Raw genomic sequence first — 26,546 nt, forward strand, 5'->3', positions numbered from 1 at the left:
GCAGCGTTTGATTATTTTTTTCTTTAAAGTGTGTCTAACCATTATAACATTTATTATACTCTAATTGTTGCAGCATATTAGTCATATTAAATATAGCCTACACAATAATGTATGTGGGCTGAGCCTGACTCTTATGCATTTCGCTGTAGGAACACTTTTTTGTTTATTTTAAAAGGTGAACACAAATGGGCTGGGGCGCTTTCAAAGCAGCAAACCCGGCCTCTGGCCAGAGGACCAAGTACAGCTCTGCCACAACTGCACTTGATCTTAGCCAAAAGGCAGAGAAGCGATTAAACACATACCACAGTATAATATAATGAGAAACAATGATTTCCATATATTATCCTTAATTTATATAGTGCCAACATATCTACAGCACTATACTACCAGGGAGACCAAGAAAGCGCTATAGACACATCATCAACATTTGTTTATACAGCGCCACTGATTTCGCAGCGCTGTACAGAGAACTCATTCACATCAGTCCCTGCCCCATTGGGGCTTACAGTCTAAATTCCCTAACATACACATACATACAGAGAGACAGACAGAGACTAGGGTCAATTTTTTGATAGCGGCCAATTAACCTACCAGTATGTTTTTGGATTGTGGGAGGAAACTGGAGCTCCCGGAGGAAACTCGCGCAAACACGAGAAGAACATACAAACTCCACACAGAAAAAGCCATGGTCGGGAATCGAACTCATGACCCCAGTGATGTAAGGCAGAAGTGCTAACCACTAAGCCACTACGCTGCCCCCACATACAGGTAGAGGGCCAAAATAAAGTGAAGCCAATATAAAGCATTGAGTCTACCAATGTCTGGAATTGGATGGATGGGATGCGGCGCAAGAAAGTCACTCAACTGCCACCTGGTGGATGGTGGTGAAAAACGCAGCCTCAGGTATCTTTCCATGCTGGAATGTTCTTAATTAACATATGAGGTACATCTGTGTGGAAGCTTTTGCTTTCGATATACTTAGTGTTCCTCATTTAACCAGGTGTTTCAACATACAGGTAGTGGACAAAAAGATGGAAGAGAAGGTAGGAGGGCCTTGCTCCCTAAAGCTTACAATCTAAGCAGTTTGACTAGTTAATATAACTCATCACAGAGGCGGCTTGTGCTGACAGGTAGATACCAGAACACGGAGCAAACCGATAACATTCACTGCCATCTCCCTGCTACAAATAGACTGTGTATGTTGTGGATTTCTCATACATCGTTCGTAAAGGCCAAGTGCCAAACTTCCCATCTAAAAAGTATGGAATTTAAAAAAAAATTGACAAAATTGTCCCTGCCCCTAATCCAACCAGGAAATGTCTAATCCTCAAATCCGAGCTCCCACGTTTACAATAACCACAACCCCGGTCCTATAGATTACATCCCTTGAACATCAGGAGACAAACACTACCAGGGGGTTATGACACCCATGTGATATTTATGCTATAGTGGTGACTCTGCCACCCATGTTTTGTTTTAATATCCACAGTTTCCAAATATGATATAAAAATGTACCCTTTGGCCAGTTCCCATTATAAAAATGGTTATACAATAGTCAGCGGATTTCCCATTGACGTTGTCAGTCATAGAAAGCCTTTGTAGCTCCAACTCTGCCCCACGGGCAGAAGGTGGTGGTCAGTCAGCATAGTAAACCACAAGAAGACGTCTATTGACATCTAGTTTATTTACATGCACAGAGGAAACCTCAAACACTTACAGCAGGATTTCCCCGTCCTCCACAGATGATTTATGATGGACCAGAAGTAACCTCCTTTATAAAACCATTATATTTCTACACACACCAGACTTTCTGTCCTAAAATATGTATATGGAGAAAACATTTTTCGTAATAGTCACCCAGGTTGTTTTTATGGATAATTATTGTAGGAGTTCTTCCACCGTCTTTCTGAAACTCTCACTGTGACCAAATATCTAAGCTGCTGTACAAGAAGGTTTTCTTGGTATCTAAAGCTTGCATGTGTCTATTAAAGGTCCCTGCTAGATAGAGGAGATCACCAGTGCATGCCTCAATGATGCACAGATCCCATCTTTTGAAGTCAGAGGGGGAATTCAACGAACACATTGATGGCTAACCTGTGACACTCCAGGTGTTGTGAAACTACAAGCCCCAGCATGCTTTGCCAGCTGTCAGCTAGTTATCTACTGACAAAGCATACTGGGGCTTGTAGTTTCACAACACCTGGAGTGTCACAGGTTACCCATCACTGAACTAACAGCATTATGCTTGAAAATAATGTGGCTTGTGCATATTACCCTTAGTACGGTAATCTTAACATGGATTTCTGCTCATGGCTCACAGAGCTGCAAGCAAACATCAGCGTTGAAATTACCGTAGTAACGTTAATAGTGCGTGGGCTGCGTTATTCTCAAGCATAACGCTGTCAACTGAATTCCCTCCATTGATTCAGAACATAGTCTAGGTGCATGAAAGGGGGCATCTGAAGCGCTAGGCTGCTCCCCCCCACCCCCAGGCAAAGCAGCGGTGAGTGAGACATACCTCCCAACATGCTGACCATCGGGACAGAAGTGCCAACAGTCGGAGAGGCGGGACAGTCCCAATTTGAGGGGTCATGGGAACAGTTGGGAGGTATGACGAGGACCCTAGCTCTTAGATTAAAAATGGCTGCTTTCAGCATATGTAAGCAATGGGTGAAGTTTAAAGGCCACTAAACTCCCAGATTGAAATTTGCAGATATGAACTATGAAGGAAAGATACATTGCTCATCTCCCAATACTTGATGTGGCCAAATTGGACCACAGTCACATCTCCTTCAAAAAGGAAAAAAAGTTTACATTACAGCTGTCATAGCCATGCCCCCAGGGGCGTACCTTGTGCCTCTCCAATGGTAGAACACCGCAATCCCCCTCCCCACCTATGAACTGCTGCACAAATTGGGACTGTCGCATCCAAATCAGGACAGTTGTGAGCTATGATATTGTACAATAGTAAGCTGATATTTCACCACAGTTCTGATAAAAAAAAATAATGTACTAACAGTATCTGATACAGTTAATATAATCTGAGACTACAGTCATTTAAACTATTGTGACATCACTGGCCCTACCCGTGTATGAACCAATAACAGCACATTTCTGCAGTGCGAAACTGTCAGTCACTCACTGCCTATTTAGAGGCTCCTCCCTCCTAACGTATCACCCTGCTGCAGAGGGGTGAAAGACAGCATGCTGGACATTTTTACTTAATCTATATTTTTAAGATCAGTCTTCAATATACCTTAATGTGATATATTAGCTTTACTTGCTCTGAAAGGCCTTCTACAGGTGCGTGTTCCCCTCTCATTATAAATAACGCTATTGGCAGTTTTCTTTCCTGTTGTGGTGTCCAGTAACGTGTAAAATGAGGCTCGGCTGTTCATTCGAAACCTGTGCGCAAGCCAAAAATGTCTGTCTATAACATTATTCAATGCACTTTCAAAAATATCTAGCTAATTTAGTTTGCATTGCTAGAATATTTCCTCTACTTATTGACAATTAAAATGACCTAAAACCAACAATCTTGGGACAAGCCACAACTGAACAGTCATTTTTTGGATTGGGGGTTATCCCGACTATTGTTGAGCATGTTGCCCTCTTGTGGAGGAAAAGAATACTACTTCTAAAAATTAATTTTTGCAAAGCTTTAAGTGCAGCCAGAAAGGGTTACTTACCAATTGCTGCTGAAAGATGCAAATTTGTACCATAAAAGCATAGTCACCAATCAGATATTTTCTTTTCATTGTTTACCTGTTGCACAGCAGATATAAACATGTATTACCAATTGGTTAAACTTGTTCTACACAGATCAGCACCTTTGATTATGTAAATAAAAAGTATTCAGAGTACACCCATTCTCAGGTGGATCAGTACAGGGGAGTGTGGTCTGGTGACTTCACGTCTCTAAAAAACCTGGTTTTATGGAGACACAAAGTCATTTGTGGACCAAGATGGCGGATCTGCCGAGGGTGCAAAATTTTGGAGGGAAGGAACTCTTGATCGGTGACATTCCATGCTGTGTGCAGGTTTACGCACCCACGTGTAAATACAAGATTTTGTTTTGTGGGAAGACGAGAAGAGAATAAATGATAAAGAGGTGGAGAGCCAGCCCTTATGGACACTCACTGTTTCGTTGGGAGCAGCGTTGAATTTTTCCTTTCTGCAAAAGGACCGTCAGGTACTCAGCCGGTTCCAGTACTCAGAAGTCAAACTACTCAATCAATGGGACAACTTCTGCTTTTATAGTTAAACTTTTCAAGGATTTCTAGAGGTAAAAACAGACCCACAACCCTGCAATAAAAGTAGGCAGAGACTGTTTTTTTGGTGGCAATTACAAATATCATGACATGGGTATGATCTTTACTGGGTGCCAGTCCCTAGGGGGTCGACAAAGTACTTTTGGAATGCTGGGACCTTCCACAGTGTTCTAACAATTTGGGAGTAGGGTGCTCAGTCAAAACAATTTACTGGTAATTTCAAAGTATGTGTCAGGGTGTAAACTCTTTTTATAGTGTTAGACTCCCAGTGCAACTTTAATATCCTTAAAATTTAGATTCAGAAGCTACATAAATAGTATGCAGTAAACTCCTTTATGTGGCTTTGAAGTTAAGGGAGTGCAACACATATATCCCAGAATGGAAATGTTACTGTAATCACTCGTCTTCCACCAGCGCTTGGAGGAGAACACATTACATTGTTCCCTCTAGAATAATGGAGGGGAAAAAATATTTTGATTATAATCTAGAATGGGCAATAGGCCCCAATAATACTGCGTTAGCGTATACATGAGCCTTTACCTGCAGTAACAGAGGAGCTCACGGTGCCGTTACCAGGTATACACCGTATTGTGATAAGACGTCTTCAAATCACCAATTTGTTGGGTTGAGAGAGGAGCGCCACCAAACTAAGGTAATTGGAGGTGCCTTACATATACCTTAATCAGCATTGGGCTGGTTGCTTATAATAGAGGTGAAATTCCCGTGTAATGGCATGGCAAGCAGAAGGACCCACTGCACCACCACACAAAATAATAAAAAAAAAAAAAAAAAAAGCAAAAAGCAGCTTAGCCTCCCCCTTGGATCCATTACAAAAAAAAACATGAGACCCCCCAGCATTTGAGAGCCCCCTAATTTCTTGTGTTTTGCTCTGATCATCCATATTTGCAATGACCAGTCTCAGGTGCAAGAGAAAACATTTAAAAGGGCTCTCGGTATTTTCCAGCATGTGACTAGACCGGAACTGGCAAACCCGTGGCTCTCCAGGTGTTGTGAGACTACAAGTCTCAGCATGCCTTACCAGCTATCGCGACACCTGAAGAGCCACAGGTTGGTCAGGCCTGGACTAGATAGAAAGGACAAGTGCAGGAATCTAGATACCGAGGCATTTTGGTACAGAAATGTGTATATCAGCCACCTCTACACGAGGCCCACATTGCTTACATGTTAGAAACATAGACGATCACAAGATCACAATCATAACAGGTTCAGGCATTTGATGTTCACAGTGATTGGTTGACATGTTTTTAATGGTCAACCACAAAATATGGTTAAACCAGCATTTAAGAGGATATGTTCGTTCAGGGAATTTTGTGCTGCGACATTAAATGCTCAGGTCTCACATAACGTGTGTACATTAAGGTCCTAATGATTGCGGTAAACCTGACACAGCGTGATACTGCATCCAACATGTGTCTTACATGTTCTGCGCAAGTCCTAACAAACAAAGCAAAACCACATGTGCAATTTTATGTGCTTTTCAAATCCACCTCACCTCATGTACTCTCATGTAACGAATTCTCCAATAGCTTCATATGGAGGTCCCAACGCTACCTAAAGCGCCAAATGTCCAAAACAGAATCTCGGATATGGAGGGAGATATGAGGGAAGGAGATATCTCCTCAAGAGTCACCACCTACCCTCCTATCTCCCTCTCCATCAATAACACCACAGTTTAAAGTCTCACAAGTCCAGTCCTACCGCCTCCACCTTCAAACTATTTCTTTACTTAACAAAGATGCAACCAAATCGTTTATCCATCATCTTGTCATCTCCCACACAGACTACTGTAACATCCTCCGATCTGGCTCCTCCTCACCCACCTATCCCCACTTAATTGTCATTGCAAGACAGATCTTCCACTTTGCAAATCCCTACACTGGCTCCCTGTGTGCTCCAGAATCCAACTCAAAATTACTCACCCTTATCTACAAAGCCCACAACAACACTACCACCCATGCATACATCTCAAATCTCATATCAAAATACTCTCCCTCCCGCCCTCTTAGATCTACCTCTGACCTGCGCCTTGTCTGGTCTCTGGTAACCACCTCTCACTCTCACCTACAAAACTTCTCCCATGCTGCTCCCCACTTACAGAATTTCTACTACACCCAATCAGACTCTCCCCCAACCTTCAAATCTTTAGACACTCTCTGAAAACCCATCTCTTTATTAGATCTTACCCTACTCCCACCCGGCCCAAACAGCGGTTAGACTGAGCGGATGCCCCCCTGCCCAGCCCGCCCCTGGTCTCTGACATCCTAGTACAACGCAACCAAAAAGCTCTCCTCCGTGATCAAACCCTCACCAATTTGCACTTATAAATTTTACAGTGTACAGGATCACTGAATAATTTAATAAATATACGACATATCGGACTACTTTGTTGAAAATATTTATTTATAAAAAATAAAAAAAAAATTACACATTCTTTTACCATCACATCGTTACTGCAGACAATGTATAAACTCCAAACTATCCCAACTGTGCAATAATTTATAACAACGTAAAACATCGCTAACTCTTTGGTTTCCATTATAATTACACGCTTAAGTCTTAAAAAGTGCAGTTTATGCTTTACAAATAAGCAAACAAAAAAAACCCAGCTGTAAAGTGCTTGAAAAGATCACCCTTCCTCTCCAGTTTGTAGTTCTCCACATCATCTTTTGAGACAATAAAATATAACTAAAACACAGAGTGGAAAGAGGTCCTCCACTTATCCACCAATATTAAATATTCTTAATGCACTATAATAATTCATTCTAAAACATACAACGCCTTACGCTGAATACCCAATCATTTTACTGAATCCGAACCCTGTAATCTGCTATTGAAATTAAGAGAAGGGACCTACACAAAACTCTTGTTTGTAATTCTAGATGATAAACATTTGTAAAATGTCCTTAGAGTGTCAACTACACAGACATTGGTGGGATGAACCCAAGGCTGCCGAGAACACAGTACTAGCACGCAGATCGGCCTCTCAAGGTCATTGGTTCAGCCATCCTCTGCCTCCGTTAGGTCACTGGTTCTTAGTGAACGGACAGGCTGTATTGCGTGAGACAGTTGCCAAGTGTCTGGGGGGTGTTGGCAACAGGTAAACTTAAAACTCAAGTAATTTTCATGGACTACAGTTCACCATGAAACGTGAGCTAAAAAGAACAACTGGGGAGTTAAAGTCGTATAGAGAACAATCAATATCTCTCATTGTTACTGTAGTAAAATCATCGTCTCCTCTTCAAAAATAAGTAACAAAAAAACATCACACGCCCAAAGAATCAGTCCGTTTGGCAGGTAACGTGGTAGGTCTTGACAGAATGGTGAATACAGTGCTCAGGTTGGACTGTAGGGTGTAGCTACACCGGATGCAGGTTGAAGGCGTCATTGTCACATATATAAAAGCAGCAAGTGATTTTGGCACTGCAGCTTAGTGATTAATTCCCGTTTCTTCAGTTCTGATCCTGACGTTAAAATAGTCAGTACAAAGTGTGGGGGTCACCTGGAGAGATGGAGATGAGGGTGATGATGCAGCCGGTCCAATAGCTCCTCATCTGTGGGTTCTTCTAAATCTTCCCTGTGGAGTTGGACAACAAAACTGTAACTAATAACTGCCATTGCTTACACACTATTCACAACTTCCGTTAATATCCTGCGCATTTCAATTTGTACTTTGGAGCAAAGCGTTTTGGGTAATTTTTGTTCTAATATACAGATCTAGAATGGGAACCAGAAGCACTGAAGCGTGGGGCTGAACCATAATTCATGCGAATGCTGCAAGTCGATTTTGCAATGTGCCTTATTGGTAGTGAATGGACATTCCTAGTGGTCACTGGTTCCTGCTGGATTCTATGAATATAGGTTCAGACTACAAAATGTCAGTCTCATGTGTTCACACTATAAATAGTACCTGGGTCATTCCACGTCAGTTCAACCAGGGATGTCCACCACCCATTTCTACGAAAAAATTTTAGTTAAGAGGATGTCAAAACAACCATTTCTGCCAAATATCTCGACTGTCTGAAAAATTAGTTGATTATATATTGATTTTTCAATTTATTAAATAATTTACTAATTGCAGCTTCTTTATCCAGTTTATTTGAAGTATTACGGGTGTTTATTAAGGAATTGACACAAAATTTGGACCCCTAAGGTAGATAAAGTAATTTGGTTTGGATTCGGGAGGAAGAGTTACCTTAGGGGTCCAAATTTTGTGTTGATTCCTTAATAAACACCCGTAATACTGCAAATAAACTGGATAAAGAAGCTGCGATTAGTAAATGATTTAATAAATTGAAAAATCAATATATAATCAATTAATTGTCAGACAGTCGAGATATTTGGCAGAAATAGTTGTTTTGACATCCTCTCAACTAAAAAAAAATCAAAAAAACCTGAGATGGGTGGTGGACAAGTCATGTTTTTTTGGGTGAACTGATGTGGAATGACCATCACCACTGTTTTTACATAAAAATCGCAAGAGCACATTATTATATTAAAAAGGATTTATCCCTGCGCTTCATTTCAGAAGTTTTACAAATGCCTAGAGACTTGGGGGCATAGGGGCCTACTCTCCTGGAATGTTACAGAGACTTCAGAATTTCTAGGCGTTTTCCAAGACTCCTAGGAGAGCAGTATCTTGGCAACTTCCCTAGTGCAGTGCGTGGGGGGTTTAATAGTGCGATTCACTGCAAAACGCGTTATCCTTGCCACATCCCCCACTGTAATAGGCCAAGAATTGCATCACTGAGCAGGAGGGGTAAGCCTGATTCAATGATAAGATTTGTGACTTCACACCCCCCAGACTCGACAAAATCGTTGGCAAGTATGCTAGGGGGGAGGAAGGATGGAGATCTCTGTGTCCAACTACAGAGCTCAGCTATGTACTATTATACAACAGGGAGCAGGTTTGAGATTTCAGCGGTGCAGACACCAGAGTAAAGAATAACATTAATGTACCCAGCCCCTGGCATCGTCAATATGGCGGCACATAACGGGTGTCTTTGAAACGCTGCAGATATGTATGGTGTAGGAAGATGGTTTCTATGAGGGGCTAGTTGGATAGGGAATTCAATAAACATGCAGACCTGAGAGATCTGCGGTTATCTGTGTGGAGTTTTTATGTTCTCCATGCGTTTGCGTGGGTTTCCTCCGGGTGCTCCGGTTTCCTCCCACAATCCAAAAACATACTGGTAGGTTAATTGGTCGCTATCAAAAAATTGACCCTAGTCTCTCTCTCTGTGTGTATGTTAGGAAATTTAGACTGTAAGCTCCAATGGGGCAGGGACTGATGTGGGTGAGTTCTCTGTACAGCGCTGCTGAATCAGTGGCGCTATATAAATAGATGATGATGACTGTGCGTGTTTTGTATATTAGACTGGCAGAAAATGTTCATTCCTTACGACAAGGCCCATTTAACTACTTATGTCCATTATTATTGTAATAAAATGTCAAAGTAATTCTTACAGTGTCTGGTATTTCTCTTTGAAACATATTGTCAATGGGCTACTTTCTTGTATATACAATAGTTTCTTGTACTCCTGTACAAGTTGCAGCAATGACTTGTCCTAATATAATATATCTCACATCCTGGGGATGCATTGCTTCAAGTAGACTGTGCGCCATTGTAACTTGCATTACAAACACACGCCCGGCCCCTGACACAGGCCTCTCACCTGAACATTAGTTGGACGGTCATGTGATATTCCACTTGCTGAGCAGCGGAAAGCGAGTGCCGACAACTGCGATCCCACTTGTGGATGAAATTCTACAAACATACATGTAAAATAAATTTGGTTGGTAAACACAAGTATTGTCACAGAGAGGTAATTATATGAAGTACGTTGTTTCTGTAGGCATACATAGCTCTCAGTGCTAACTAGCAAAGGCCACTCAGTCATACTGAACACATATACAAAATAAAAATAATTATTAGTCTGATTTACAAATTAAGTTTTTGTAAGCTTTTGTTTATCGTTAACATTTTAGGCTGCAGTCACCTGGCGAGCAATGAGAGGGTGACAGATCATTAGGTTGTCTCTTCCCCACGATGGTCTTACCTCAAGAATCAGTGCTACAAACAGATTCACCCAGACCACAGAGGACACCAGCCACCAGGCCACAAAGTACAGCTTTGACCACCTACAAACATAAACACATAATGAGGCATGCAGGCATTGTCCAATACAATACAGTTGTTCTTCCTTAACCTATAACTGCCTCAAACCTCGCCAAAATGTATATTTTTTTATATATACACAATGGGGTTAAACATAAGTGGTAATTGGTATCAGATCGGGATGATAAAAAAATGCTACATTCAAAAATAGGATATTCCTGGGCACTGATTTTAAAATTAGAATAGATTAAACAAACAATTATTCACATCAATTCGTAGCCATCACTTTATTACCAATGGGAAGAAATTAAGCAGCTCCCTCTAAGAATTGTTGTGCAACCAGATCAAACCACATTAATACTCATTAAAACATTTGATTAAAACATATACTAATATAACCATAGAACACAATATAAGATTATTTAATGGAATATGGGGAATCCAGCAGTTGTTACTTTTTGTTATCATTTGAGCCTTTGCATTTATCTATAAAACAGTCTTTATGTTCCATAGCTCGATGGTGCACATCAGATAGAGCTGTATAGAGATCTATTACCGTGGTAATTCATTGAATGAAATTTGATGTTCTTTGAGCTTTCTTTGTACATCAAACGATGAGCCCAGAAATCTCTGAGGAAACCACAACTGACTGTGGAGAAACGCGTCAGAGGGTTATTGTATTATTGGAGTTACAAGTATTTCTGGGCTCATCGTTTGATGTACAAAGAAAGCACAATAGATTTGTATTTCAACGCTTGACCAGATTGCCGTGTCCTAAGAAGAGTTACTACGCACACTATCGGCATCGGAGCAAGTGTTCCAGTAGACATCACCCACTGCTGGGAGAAGAGTGTGGTAAATCGCTACTAAGATCGAAGGAACGTCACCCACATAGCTGGGCAATACAGCGACCATTCAGTGAGTACAATCCCTATGTAGAGGGCAGTTTGTGGAACTACTATCTCCATCTGTTGGCAAGACAGACACTGAGAATCTCGCTATCCTAGAAGGCCGGTGTACACAAACGGTTTCAAGAGGGGACTTGCAGTTCCGCAGTTATCATATTATGTCTGTAGAATAGACTATTTATATGGAACAGAAGTAAAATCTTTATCTGATCGTTGAAAAGTTCAAAGAACATCAAATTTCATTCAACTAACTACCGCGGTAATAGATATCTCTACAGCTCTATCTGATGTGCACCATCCAGCTCTATAATATAAGACTGCAAAAGATAATTTTTGTTATCATTTGAGCCTTTGAATTTAGCAACTGCTTGATTCCCCATATTCCATAAATAACCTTACATTTTTATGGTTATATTACCTATATGTGTTTTAATAAAATGTTTTATTGAGTATTATTGTGTTGATGGTATACATTTACTAAGGAGGATTTTTGCGCTTCCATTTTTCAGGTTATCTAGATAGGGGCAATGCATGCTGGGAAGCAGAAGCTTTAGTCCTTCTCTCGCCTACACACAGCACGGGCAGCCATTTTGACTCTAACTGAGGTCACCGGATCCTAGTAATTTGCTAGGCTACATACTGGTGAACGCTGGTGCTGCCATTTTGTGACACGGTGGTGTCACTAGTCTGTAGTGTATGGAAAAGATAAACTCTCACCAAACACTAGTTCAGTCTACAAAATGGCTGCTTTCATTATGTGTAAGGGGTGCACTGTGTCACAAGCGTATTGAAAGCGATATGTACTTAGACACTGACTGCACTTTACAATAAAAATACAGAAATATAAAAGAAGACCTTGCAGTAAGTGGAAAAGTGAGGTATGAGGGAAAGGACGCTAAAAGAAACTAGTCTGCTACGTGCCAACTCTTGCACAGGAAAGAGTAAAATAATTTGCTACGCAGTCATTTTCTGAAGCGTATAACTGAAGCTTATATTAGGACGGCTGCTCAGCGGTGTTACATTTGCGTCAATCCTCGGGAGACTAGGAGCCTTGTAGCCTCATGTCCTCTAACACATGGATTAAAGGGGGGCCCTGGGGCTTGTGTCCTGCTTTCAGAGGGTTCCCTGGTAGTCCCATTGGGTTTGTAAGACTATCATGGGTCACTCACAGTCCTGCATGTACTGGGACTCACACGTACATGGAAGACGGACGGGGAACTCTGATGGGAAAGAGAATTCTATCTGGCACATGGGGGAACACATGATCCTGTCACATAGTCTGAGTGTGACTCAGTGACTAAGCACTGAGCTCCGCCCAAAACATTCGGCTGGACGGAAGCAGTGACTGAACTCAGACCAGCAGCCCCTCTCATCATCATCTGACTGGAGACTAAGGTTAGACTACGGAATCTGCTCATTTATATATCCATAGAAAGAAATCGCTCTCGTAGTCCCCCAATATATTGTCAAACACAAACTTAAAAAGTGCCCTATGGGGCACTACTGAAAGTGAATAAACTTATTATCTTACTATATAAATATACCATGCATACGATCATTATATTTATAGAGCACCACCAATTCCGTAGCGCTGTACAGAGAATGTCACTCACATCAGTCCCTGCCCCATTGGAGTTAACAGTGAAAATTCCCTAACACACACACACACACACACACACACACACACACACACACACACACACACACACCCCCCCCCCCCCCCCCCCCCCGCCCGTGTCAGCAGCCAATTAACCTATCAGGATGTTTTTGGATTATACACAGATACTCCTTTTCTGTTGTTGTGGGTAATGCTGACTTAGGTTAGCGCAATTTTCTTGCTCAAAATAAAAGAGAATGGATATCGCTGCACGTTCGAAGCATCACTCACGGGTTTGTGTATCTGGAAAAGGCATCCAGAAAGACTTGCCAGTTGTTCACCACCATCACATCCCATAAGGTTACGAGGGCAGCCTGAGACATGGGGAGAAGGAAGACACAGGTCACATGATGCCAAGTTACTACACGACTACATGGGGACACGGGACTTACGGCAAAGTCATCAAAGTTGTTTGGCCAATACTCCAGTTGCTCAAAAGTTCCGCATTGTAGAGTCTCGTTGCTGGAGCTCTCGTTGCTAGAACTAGAGGTTTATAGGAGAAGATTAGATTATTATATCTATGCGTATCATTTTTCAACACCAATAAAAATAATATTTTCTCTATAGTGGCTGTGTAATATATTGGCGATATATGAAGAACAACAAAACACACAGACATGATAACTGAGCAGACACTGCGAGGAGCTCTGCTAAATTAATAAGGGCAGAAAATACCAGGGACAGGTGTGTAGAAAACGGGTAATTCAGTATTTTATTTCATTTTTTTGTATGATGACAGAAGAAACCCTTCAACACAATAGATCATAAAATTAGTTTTACAAACTTAATATCCAGTAATAAGTAAATACTACATTTCGTTATGTCCTTTCAGTGATCCCAGCAGTGTAACGATAATCAAAGTTGCAGAGGTCTCAGTGGGACCCCATGAGTCACATATGACACACGCCAAGGACGTGATGCCATCACGTTGTCTGTGACATCTCGGGGGTCCAGGCTAAGGTCTAGGTTCTGGCTGCAATATTGCAGCTTACTCCACGAGGAGTCAGTAAAATCAGAGGAACCACGGGAGCGGACACATGGTAGGATTGTGGGCCTACGTCACTACAGGAGCCAGGTAATGACAAAGCAATAACATCAATGCACAGATCTCCTGTGCATCTATTAAAGTCCAGCACAGAAATGCAGAAACCCATTAGGTAGGGTGATCACAAGTAACCCTGCACTGTTATTGGTGGATTTACAGAGCGAGCTCACGCTCACACACTAATGCAAAAGAAATAAAATAAAAATATGTGCATCAAAACATTCGTTTTCATTATACAGGATTTATAAGGCTCTAATCATAGCATTCACCTACCTGACGTTCCTGGGATTAGGAATGACGTCTTTGAATAGGTCAATACCAATTATAGCAAATACATAGTACACCACCTAAACGAGGAAACAAACAATTTATACCGAACGTTCCGTCAGTTACTTTGTGACATTGTTAGAATGGGCATCGTTGTTTATACAAATGTAACTTTACCACAAGGATTCCAGCAAATGCCCGCAGATTCTTCACTAGGTCCAGCACCGTGCCCGCCACTAGAGCCATCACCTACAGCAAGCACACCACAAGGGGACATATTTTAGAGTGTGCACATTGTAGAGATTGCAGGACACGGATACATTGTTTCAGGGTGCCCATTATAAAAGTATAAAACACAACCGCTAAACTGAGCGGACTCTTACACACCTTCATATTAGGTATGATTCTCAGAAATCTGAAAACAATGAACATGTTGACGAGTCGGACCATCTCCCAGAGAGACAACAGCCCCTGCATATCTGGTTTCCTTTAATAGATAAAACACATTCAATAACAGAATTAGAAGTCCAATAGATATATAGATATTTTTATTTTACATAACACATAGTACAGTAGTTGCTGCAATAAATATCAGGATATAGATTATTTTAATACCCCCACTCAACAACAACTTATGCAAGTCCCAACTTAGTTCTGATTTCCCAGATATAAAGAGGCTTCAACTTTTCATTATCCGCTGTAATCCACTTCTGCTCATGGTGAGGCGGTATTTGCATCTTCTTCCATAACTGTGGCTCAGAGTGTGGTTCTCTTCGAACCACGTATAACAGGTATTTTGACCAGAATGCTTTTGTTCATCTTCTAACTGAAGGTACAAGTGGTACCGGTCTCTCTCGTTCTTAGAAAGCTAGATTGGTCAATTTAATTTCAGTGTCCCTTTGCTCATTTTCCTGTTCTCATTGCTCAGACAGGACTACTAGTGAAATTTTAGTGTCACAGAGTCTTCATCAATCACCACCATTCTGCCCATTGTTAACTTGTTGGTATCACGGTTTGGTGATCTTCTTCCAGAATTCCTTCACTTGCATGAAGTTCCCATTTGATACACTCTGCTTTTGGAGCATGTACATAGGCCTTGCTTCCAAACATTCTAACATGCTGCAGCGTAGGCCTCCTTCTGTTCATACAGAGTCTTCTTTGTATGTTTACAGGCTAAATGATTTTTGAGAGAACAGGTTATCAAGAATGTTTCACCCTAATATCTTGGGTGACATAGCTGCGCCAAAGACTTTACCTACTTTTACACACTCAAAGATGTACAGTAGTAGTGTGGCCAAAGAATGCAGCTGTATTCTTTATCAGGATGGAATCACGTTTCATGTTTCCATATGTGCACAATTTGATCATCATCAACGCTAAACCAGATGGTACTTTGGTATTTTTCTCTTGATCCAATCATATGGAAGAGAAACAGGCCTGGTGTATATATTTCTTGTGTATATTTCACGCACCTTCCCTGACTAGCAGCATCTTCATTTTAAACTTCCATGACTATTATTTGTGGCTTTTCACTCAATGTCAGCGAGTGGCTATTAACAGACATTTTTTGTCAGGCTTCTGACTTTCACAGTTGTCCTACCCTCATAACCTGTTAGCGGCAAACAAATTAGGGCATTGCCCAGGCTTGTTGAGGTTAAATGCAATTTTTAATAAAGAACAAAAAAAATTACCAACGTCTTATTACCTCGCAGCAACAAACATCACACCAACTTCCTAGTTTGCACCTTCTGTACTTTGTTTTTACTACATAAAAAAATTCAACAAAACAAACACACATACAAGACAGTAGTTGGTGCAATAAGTATACAAATAAACATTATTCTAACTAGATTGCCCGGATGAAAGAATACTTGGCCATTCTGAAACGTTGACTTGCCTATATTGATATTCACTATGTATTGGAGACTGTTTGGACGACATAAAAGAAATATTCTAATGAACATCCCTGAGAGACGTCTATCCTTGGAGGCTACAACTACATATATTACACATCTAATACCAAACAGCAAATGTGATGTACAGAATATGGTAACTGGACGCAGTATGGAATATACCCTGATCAATCTTTACCAGCTTGTAACCTCAATCCTTTTTTATTGTTGTCCCTTGTAATCTATTATTGTAAACCCAAGAGCCACAATTCTATAGGGTTACCAAGGGCGACAATAAAGGAGGAGGGCGGAGGTTACACCTGGTAGAGGAGTGCAGCCACTTTAATGAGTAAAGTGACCTTTCTTATAGAATCTCAGTGATATGGAACCCTTAGTGTCAAGATACTCATCTAAATGTATCACAAGATTGTTTGGGTGCAATAGGAAATGTCCTAAAATAAAGTTCTGGAATGATATAATATATATGAATTATATGTCATTGAAACTGCAATATTTGCCCTGGTAATCATATTCTTACTGCATTTTTCATACAACGATCATTAGAAACAAAATAGGAAAACATCTTCATGGAGGACCTACCAGCCGGGATGTGGGAAACTGTACTGTACAAAGGTCGCGACCTCCAAGACCTACAACAGATTGGCATTTACAAATTAAGATTAACTATGGTATGTTAAACAAAGAAAAGAATGGAGGAAACCCACTTAGGGGTTAATCCGCGCTCACGGAAGAGAATTGAGGAAAAAAAAAAAATAACACTAATATAATAAAAAAATATATAATAAATATAATGTAATAAAATATTATAATAAACAATATAATAAAATCTAATATCACCAACCACTGCAGCAAGACAAAGGCCTATTGCACGGCCAATTAATTCCAATACACAAGAAAAACGAAATAGGGGAGGAGGCTGCGCTGCGGAACGGTGATAAATAAATAACATATATAAGTGTGTGTATTTCTGGAGGACCTCTTAAATGAATGAAAATGAGCAGAAAAATAATACTTTGTTAAAAAGCACATTTAATAATACATAAATAAAACACATAACCGCATAATATGGACATATATATAGATAAATAAATTAATTGCATAGTTAGCCCATAATGGAATCTAAGAGAATTGCTCCTGCTCAGATCGTATAAACTGGCCCGTCTTTTATCATCTGCAGATATAGGTCTCTATCCCTAGTTTCTACACAGTTATCCTACTCTACCCCTCCTTTATGGTTTAATACAGGCCTGTCCAACCTGCGGCCCTCCAGGTGTTGTGAAACTAAAAGCCCCAGCATGCCTTGCTGGTAGACAACCAGTTGATAGCTGGAAGGGCATGCTGGGACTTGTAGTTTCACAACATCTGGAGGGCCGCAGGTTGGACAGGCCTGGTTTAATACTTAGTTAGTGTTTTCCTTAGTGCTGTGGGCAGGACCAGATTAAGGGCTCAGGCCGCCCTAGACTAATAGACTTGTAGCGCCACCTGACCTTTCATGCCAGGCTGATACATGAGTAAAAACAAAAGTTGTCATTAAATTTAAAACCCACCTTCCTTCAGTCCTCACCCATATTTATGTTCCTGTGTTTTCAAAACTCAGCTCCACTTTTTAAAAGGGTCAGGACTATTGTTGTCACTTGTTTAGTTTTCATTAAAATCAGAACTGTATAGCAGAATGGAGGCATGAATGAGCGAGACTGAGGGTGAAGATGACGGGAATCCGTCAAGATTAAAACCTTACTACATCTTTCTGTCACATATTCTTTTTACTTTGGTGAATATTTTAAAAAGAAAGCTTATACCTCTCCCTATAACAACTGTGCCCCCCAGAAGACTTGGCCCCAGGCTGCAGCCTGGTCAGCCTATTGGATAGTCAGACACGAGAATGTCACAATTGTGTATTTTTCTCATCAGCAACAGCGTTTCGTCTTTAGACTTTCAATTTACTATTGTTGCTCAAAAAAAGAAAATCAAAAACAATACTCCCAGCATCAAAAGAGAGGCAGCAAGTGTCCTACCAGTAGAATGATTGTGAGGAATCCATCAAAAACGTTGCTAGGGTAGGAGATGTAGTTCTTAAATCCCAGGGAGAAGATCTTCATTGTCATTTCCAGGACATAGTACAGAATGAAGAAGCAGTTGATGACCTAATGATAATAATTAGAAGTACACGTAAGAGGTTATGAACTATGCTCAGATCTCGAAAGAGACACTTTTGAAATACTCACCCCCAAAGCGAAGTCATCTCGATCGCCCCCGGATTTTTCTGCATCAACCATTAAAACGACCTAGAAGGGCATCAAAAACGTCACATTTTATCAAATAATTACATTAAAAACCAGATACTCCCTTTAGCTTGTGTTCAAATGTCAAAATAGTCTGTTATTTCACGATAAATCTTACAACTTTGACAAGGTTTGGGGTTTGGGCCCCGTGGTATCTACATGAAAGGCGTATCTGATTACCCCCTCTGGCTCTCCCGCCCTCTAATGGTACATAGACTCTGGGCCGTCTCCGGATCCTCCAGGACGGGTGTCGTACATCATGGGTAAGAGACCCGTATATGTTGCTATTTGTCTTTTTTTTTTTTTTTTATCTCATAGGTCATTAATCTCTGGATAGGTTGCTTATAATTTCCTTCGTAATTGGTATGCCGATATATACGTGCCTTCCCCCCTCTCTGATCTCTCTTAACCCCCCCCACCTCCCTCTAGTATAACAATTTGAAATAAGAGGAGACATCTTGTTGCCTTACAGTCGTCTGTTTTATTTGCTGTTTGTATTATTTTATGCTGCTTACTCTTATAACAAATTAAGAGTTTAAAATAGTTTGTTATGTCGTATAAAAACCAGCTAACCACAGTTACGGTGCAGATAGGGGGGAGAGTTCATTGACCACGTGCTCCACTACAGATAAAGCCAATGGCGCAGTTCAACAGCTGGAGAAGACAAGTTATTTTAACCTTGGTGGCACTGAAGAAATTTGTGGATATAATGCAGGATCCAGAACAAGATGAAGCTGTGAGCTAATGCCCTACACTCGTCCTAAGATTAACTCACTTGGCTGGCCGAGGTCCGGGTTATATTTGCACCTCAGGAGACGCACTGCATCGACTTCCAGAAAAAGAACGGATGTAACATTATTACCCTATCAAAAGCAAATGTTATGTTGTTGGAGAATGTGTGTGTCTATGTTTGGGTGTGTTTTTGTATAATTTTTTTCAAGTTGTATTTTATATGTATTCTATTGATAATGTTGTTTTTAGACGTTTATTTGGCAAAGCTTCAGTTAACATGCAATACTGTGCGCTTGGATGTCAGATTTATTGGTATATGTAATTAACAAAGTGTGTTTCACTTTCTACCCTTCTTAAAACACAGGCACAAATAATCCATCTTTTCAGGTTTCCCGGATATTCTCAGTAATTTGGAGTATAGAATATACAGCAATTACTCCTTTATTAATTTTCCTTTCTGGGTTTTGGGCATTCTGGATTACAGGCTTCTAGATAAAAGACAATTGATTCGCTTTGCAATGACATTAATGAATTTTGCTTATTCTACTGCATCTTCAAGTCTCACTAAAATATCATAGAAAATAGTTTATAAAAACAAAACAAAAAAAATAAACTTCACAAGAGTACAATTTGGGCTTAGTCAGTTCCGTGCAGAGACATTATTGCCATGTAAGGTTCAGGGGCTTGCCGTGCACTTATATCATCGCGTACGAGTATTTAGTTACCCTTTGATATAGCAGCTACGTGTAGTACCCAAGGGTGATAAAATATAAACTACTCCGGGCCAAAAAGCAAACAGGATGCAAAGTATTTATTCAATGTTGCAAGAACTGATACTTGGTGCAAAAATATATTTATATCTGGTGTTTACGACTTACACAGATAGACAGAAGATTGGCCAGAGCAACAAAGTTCCCCAGGTAGTCGAAATAGCAATGGCTACCAATGATCTGCAGAACCTGCAGAAACTTAGACTGATACACAGGCTGAGGAGGGTGCTAAAGAAAAACAAACAAAGATTACTATTAATTTCACAAAGATATAAAACACAAGAGCTCAATCCCAATGCTAGTATTAGAATGACTAGTGTTACATTTCTAACATTTTAAGAAATTTAAACTCAAAAGCTGCTGTATCAATAGAAGTCTTCTTTTGGCTCACTTACATAAGAGTCTCACCCCTGGGCTAACAGTTGCCAACCAGCCCCTGGAATATTTTAGCAATCTTCCTAACTCCCCAAAGGGCTTCACGTACTAAAAAAAAATTCCCAGCCTGCACTACAGAGTCCTAATGATGACAAACAAGTCTCTCTGTAGATATCCTCAGTCAGCACAAGAGCATGTTCATAATGACACTGTGGGTTAAAGGGCTGGTATATAACGGACATAACCCAAATATTTCCCCCCAAACATGACAATAGCTTCCAGTTCTTCATATACTACTAGAAATAAATTGGCCTCTGTCAGCAATAAGCCACGATCTAGATGAAGGTGGATTAGCATCATTTGCAATTTATTTTATGTTCATCATTTACAGAAAGTCAAATAAAAGTAAAAAGATAACTACACTACTACAATACCTGTCTGACGGGATCCTTATCAAGCTCATCAAACAGTTTCTGAAATAACTCGGCAGAGATGACACCATCGGAGCAGGATTGTACTTTCTGGAAAGACAGAAAGAACAGTGTTAAATAAACAGATAGAATTGTGTAAGATTTACTTCATTAAATAAATGTATTCATCAAAAAACATTACTCCCCCCCCCCCCCCCACACACACACCGACCTACCTCCATAATCATCATTTTGCAGTAGGCATCCATCTTTACTTTCTGCAAAACTTTAATGAATGTTTCACGATCTATACAGGCCCTGAAGAACAAAAAAAAAAAAAGTTATTCCAATTAGAAGACACAGATTCAGGGCAGAGTTTACAGGTCCAGGGATGTCATAAACCTACAGAATATATTTGTTATTGGGAAACGGACGAATGCTCTGGTGCGATATTCATTCCAATAATACAGAGATCAATGATGTGCTTATAATTCATAGAACATTGTAAAAGTTGCAGCTCAAGTTGGTCATTTTATGGCTGTGGTCCATTTTGCCAGATACTAAAGACCAGAACATGCAGTTTGCTCACCTGTCCAACAGGGGGACACAGAATTACTGAAATATCAGGCTCCAGTTCTCCCCATCCCTAACCAACTACCTGACAGGGCAGCCCCAGTTCAAGCATCCTCAAAGCAGTCGGATCAGTACTTGGTCTCTGTGCAGCTTAGACCTATTCTAACTGTATTGTGTGTAACAGCTACTTACTTGTTAGTCCTATTACTAACATCTGGGCTCATCAGTATGCTGTACCACATCGTAGAGGTATGTGTAAGAAGGATGCCATGATAACCTATTCTGGAGACAGGACAAGTCTTCTATCGAAAACCTCTCCCAATCTAATGTCTCTCCTGGTCATGCGGCATCTGCCTTCCTTGGCTGAGGTACAAGGTGCTGTGGTCAGTCCACAACACCAGGCAACCACTACCTCCTTAATCACGGAGCTGGGCCGTATAAAAAAAAGGGCAATTGTTCACTTCTTTGTCACTCTAGCCCCCGCTTATGGACACTACCCAAAGGAGGTCGCCAGGGCCCGCGACCGGAACCTGAATGAGAAAAAGCCCTGTTGAATCCCAGTCTGAAATCTCCCAGGCTGTGGCCATCCTTTATCATAGGCCGCTCAATGGTGGAAGAGGGAAGGACCAGTTATCTGACTGGATGGGGTAACAGCTGGTGATTTGGAGGAGGGAGACCAGAAGCCATTCTCTCCAATGAGTAAATACATTGGTCAGTTCTCTACATATTAGACATTCAGCGTGCCTTGGCCACTTCTCGTTTTAAACAAAGGTGTGCTTAACCTTACTTTATGTCCCCAAAAGATGAAGAACAGATGAAGATCCTTCTCTCAGAATGTAAGTCCTCTAATAAACTCTTTTAGGTCAAATGTGGGTTTGCAGCTATGTAACCCCCCCTTCTGTTGGTGACCTGGACTCGTACTTGCAAAGCAGACCACGATTCCTAATGCAGGGTCCCGCTACATATAAGTATATATAGAGCCTCCTCAAGGTGATTCTCTATGGCAGAACGGCCATTTGTCCCAGCTTTGTCCCCATTAGGAGGATCGGTTCCTCGCAGCTTTCCAAGACGAGGTGACCTCTTCTAACTTGTAGGCCAGCGAGAAGAGGCCGCCTACATGGGACCTTAAGAGCTCTTTGGATGCGTTATGCAAGTGCTGGAGCTCTGCTTAATACTGTGGGCGCCCCAAGGGGGAGACCAACAAGTAATGGTAACAGAAGTTACTTAATAAAGATAATGATATTTAAAGTGGAAAACCCCCTTCAATACACACCATACACAACTATTATTAAATAATAATAAAAAAAAATGTTTAATCCTTACGCATGGTGAGAATTGGGGGATGTGATCTCTCTGTAGAAGGAAAGGACTTCAAAAGCTGCTCGAATTCCTAGTCGCCTTCTAAGCAGCGACGCCTGTACGGATTTCTGGAGGAAAGAAGCAAACAATTAAGTACTAATGACGCCGACAGAGAATTGGGAATTTTATCAAACCAAACACTTTAAAATAATTAAATTAATAATAAAATAAAATAAAAAAATTAGAGAAAGGGTCTCTTCATATTGCTCATAAATTTGATCCGTAACGGTGGGGAATGTACATGAAGCGTGGTATTCTCAGCTCAGACATGGCTAATCTGGAGTCCACGCATATTTTTGATAGGATTCCTGTATCACTTGATATGTGAAAAGGCATTAATACGCCCACACCCATTTAATAAACATATTAAAATACATGGTTGTGATACAAGTAAAAGACTTCCCCCTGTGTCACCCCCTTTCATGAGTAATTTGAGATCTAAAATGAGGTTAACCAGAGTAGTATATTAGGAGAAAAATGTAAAAGTTTAAATGACAGAGTGGTGGCCCTAACAGGGTCTGAAGTGACATTTTTACGCCCTGCAAAAGTAGTCAGATCGATGCATCTATGTGTAATGAAATGTACGACAGAACCCAATAGAGTGACAGCTAACAGGGCAAAAGCTTAGAACCCAATAAGAACCCTATAGAGTGTCAGCTAACAGGGCGAGAGCTTAGAACACAATAAGAGAGCAGCCCTTTCAGGTGGTGGCGATTTAGAAAGTGGACGGTTCATTATAAAACAAAATATCTTCATTAGCTAGAATGAGCTGCAGGCCGTTTACAGCAGGCCGTTATCCGTTCTCTACATAGCGCCACTATCCCTTAGTGACGACAATTAAAAAACTCAATCGTAGTTTAGGGATAAAAATAAAAATTGGATGTTTAGAACCCTTGAAAGCAAGACAAGGGGTATCCTAACCTGGGGGTGAAAGGCTAGCGGCGGCGATTGTGTACTTAAAGTCTTATTTTACATTTTAGCACAGGTACACACAAAAGGCTTCCACACTCAGTTTTTAGGATTCTCCGGGAGTAAAGAAGTCCCATGCCGCACTTAACGCTACTCTCCCCTTCCCGGTCAGCCCGTTTCATACAAGCCGCGTGGGTGTCAATGCCCCTCCCATCTGAACTTTTCATCCACCTCAATGAAAGAAGCCAAGCGGGAAAAGGAGAGCGAGGTGTAAGCGTTATTTTAATCGACAATGAAGTTATCCTGTAATCATATGATATAACAATATAATTACACACACAATAATTACTCACCATTAGATAGCCCCGGAACTGATTGTATATAATGGCTGTCAGCAAGTTCATCAAAATCAGACTCCCTATTTAGTGGAGACAAGAGTAATCAATTAATTAAAGAAATGATGGTTTTGATAAATGCAGTCAGGCAGCCAGTCAACTTGGATATTGTTACTAAGGCAATAAAATCTAAAAAAAAAAAAAAAAAAAAAAAAAAAAAAAAAAAAAAAAAAAAATCGGACCTGGATCTATTTTGGAGGACACTAGATAACTATAATTTTGGAACAAGGGGTCTGATTAAGAGACTTACTGTAAAGATAATGATAATACAGTTGCCATGACATTTCACATACTCAAGTATCCCAGAGTGCTCAGTTCCTCATGTTAGGCAATGAAGAGGCCGCTAAATCTCACAATTTAAATTTCCAGATAAAAACGATTGATGTAAAATCCATTGTTCGCTGTCTGACATTATACTACAGTTCTACTAAAAAGTTAAAGTTTTAACTCTCACCATCATTACAGAGAGCTGAATTCATTCAGAGGAATAATAAGCTGGTTGTATCTACATCACACGGGTGACTACCGTCCTATTCAGCCATTCATAGCTTTTACTGGGATTCCAGTAGATACTCACTTTCCCATTACATAAATATACAGACCTATACATTTTCTACCCAGTCCGTTCAAACTCACTGGAGTTCTTAATTAACCTTTATTAAGGGGTAGCTGAAACAGAACCATTGATGCAACACATTGGTGTTGAAATTGGCCGATTTATCAATACAGAGACGTAACAGAAGAGGGTGACTGCAGCATGACAGTACAAACCTGTCCCACAACTCACCTATAACTGTGAATATGATGAAGAAGAGAGAGTAAGCTCTGTTGTACGAATAGGCCGGAAGCATGACTGTTACAGCAGGGAAAAGAAACTTTGGGTTACTAAATATATTTAAAAAACATAATCATCATCCAAACGAGTCAAGAGTCTGACATAATAAAAAAGGACATCGTAGTCAAACTGCAGCTTGATACGATTAGATAGAATTTTGTAGTTTTATTAGTAAATCACACCATTCACTGAAGAATCAGACCAATTTCTCAGCTAGCTGGTTGTACAAGGATAAATATAGTGGTGACCAGCACTTACTGACTCTATTGACGGAAGTATAGAAGACAGTGATACAATCAGTTTACCATGGGTGACGTCAATGAGGAGCAATGTATCTACTTATAGGCAGTTAAGTTGTAAGTTTTCCATTGAACACTACAACATGCATATATAAAACTCACAGGATATTTAACTCAAGATCACACAAATTCACCTTATTACTGAAAGGACCGAGTTACAGAATAAACTAGGAAGCTAACAAAATTATACAGTATTCACTCAATCTTCAACGTCATCACCTGAATATCTGACAAACCGAGAGCTCATAGTGATATCTGACCGTCACTATTACTACTACGTCCCATTCAGCCACAGTGGGTTCTACCAGCATTTACCTGACAATATTTTACAAATAATTCATTATCTTCTGGTGTGCATCAAACTCCTTGGCCAAGTATACGGAGGGTTATAATTAGCAAAAAAGGAGGACTTTTCATAGTTAAAAATCGTGTGATGCAGAGCAAGGAATAACTTACAAGTATGTTATAATATTGTTTTAAAACTTAGTTTCAAAGTATTTAATAGTTGCTAGAAATCTATATTTTTTTAATAATTAATAGTGAGTTATAAATAAATACTTATGTGCGCTGCTGTGGAATATGTAGTGTGATAGAGAGACAGTAAGCTATTTGTACAATTAATCTATGGTGGAACAATCCTGGGTAGCCAAATAACTTACACCTAAGGGGCGTTTAATGCAGTATTATATTGTTTAAGTGTCCTTTGGAAGGGGACCCTGCCTGGTATAGGGCCGGTGGTAATCGAGCTATCGGTGCTGTAAACACCGACACGGTTTACTCCTACATAATTATTCCGGTAATGAACAGAGCGACATAGAAAAAATAACTACTTAGAAAGAGACACAGAGGAAATCCGATGACAGGACATCGCAACACTTCCAAATGACTTCAGTTGTGTGCGCAACTTGGAAATTTTGGCTTTTAAAGCGGCAATGCACAGACCCAGGTAAGTATTACCTTTACGTTAGGGGTTAGGAATAAAATTAATATTACCATAGTCCGTGCGTTGTCGCTTTAAAAAGAAGAAAACAAAACAAAACAAAAAAAAAACAGTCATGCACGCAACCGACGTCATTTGGAAGTGTTGCGATGTCCTCTCATCGGATTTCCTCTGTCTCTTTTTACTGGTAAGTATTTTTTTTTCTATGTCGCTCTGTTCATTATTGAAATAATTATGTAGGAGTAAACAGTGTGTGTTTACAGCACCGATAACTCGTACTACACCCGTATGGGGCAGGGGTTCTCCTGAATCCACCCTCAGTGTTCAAATTAAAGAAACACATTACGGAGAAGGAATTCAGGTTCAGGTGGAGGAACCATCAAGACTGTAAGACTTCCTATTTACAGTCACCCAGTCTTTTACATTCAAGGGCCCAAAAAGGGTTTACATACATACACACAAACCAACGT

The 26,546-nt window shown here is 40.4% G+C and overlaps 1 protein-coding gene across 1 annotated transcript in view; it reads right to left on the reverse strand.

The window, feature by feature from the left end:
- Positions 1 to 6,671: 6,671 nt before the first annotated feature.
- TPCN2 (two pore segment channel 2) overlaps positions 6,672 to 26,546 on the reverse strand; it is a 38,421-nt gene continuing 18,546 nt past the window's right edge. Inside the window, exons 10-26 of the mRNA XM_075188294.1 lie at positions 24,790 to 24,855; positions 23,961 to 24,025; positions 22,663 to 22,766; positions 21,003 to 21,084; positions 20,791 to 20,877; positions 20,090 to 20,209; positions 18,423 to 18,482; positions 18,213 to 18,341; positions 16,777 to 16,826; positions 14,672 to 14,771; positions 14,462 to 14,533; positions 14,291 to 14,364; positions 13,365 to 13,455; positions 13,204 to 13,286; positions 10,349 to 10,430; positions 9,965 to 10,056; positions 6,672 to 7,866 (exon numbers count right to left, since the gene is read on the reverse strand). Coding sequence (XP_075044395.1) covers positions 7,788 to 7,866; positions 9,965 to 10,056; positions 10,349 to 10,430; positions 13,204 to 13,286; positions 13,365 to 13,455; positions 14,291 to 14,364; positions 14,462 to 14,533; positions 14,672 to 14,771; positions 16,777 to 16,826; positions 18,213 to 18,341; positions 18,423 to 18,482; positions 20,090 to 20,209; positions 20,791 to 20,877; positions 21,003 to 21,084; positions 22,663 to 22,766; positions 23,961 to 24,025; positions 24,790 to 24,855 — 1,436 coding nt within the window. The 3' untranslated portion in view covers positions 6,672 to 7,787. The remainder of the gene's footprint in view (positions 7,867 to 9,964; positions 10,057 to 10,348; positions 10,431 to 13,203; positions 13,287 to 13,364; positions 13,456 to 14,290; positions 14,365 to 14,461; positions 14,534 to 14,671; positions 14,772 to 16,776; positions 16,827 to 18,212; positions 18,342 to 18,422; positions 18,483 to 20,089; positions 20,210 to 20,790; positions 20,878 to 21,002; positions 21,085 to 22,662; positions 22,767 to 23,960; positions 24,026 to 24,789; positions 24,856 to 26,546) is intronic.

Source organism: Mixophyes fleayi, chromosome 10 (assembly GCF_038048845.1).
Source record: "Mixophyes fleayi isolate aMixFle1 chromosome 10, aMixFle1.hap1, whole genome shotgun sequence".
Taxonomy (NCBI): domain Eukaryota; kingdom Metazoa; phylum Chordata; class Amphibia; order Anura; family Limnodynastidae; genus Mixophyes; species Mixophyes fleayi.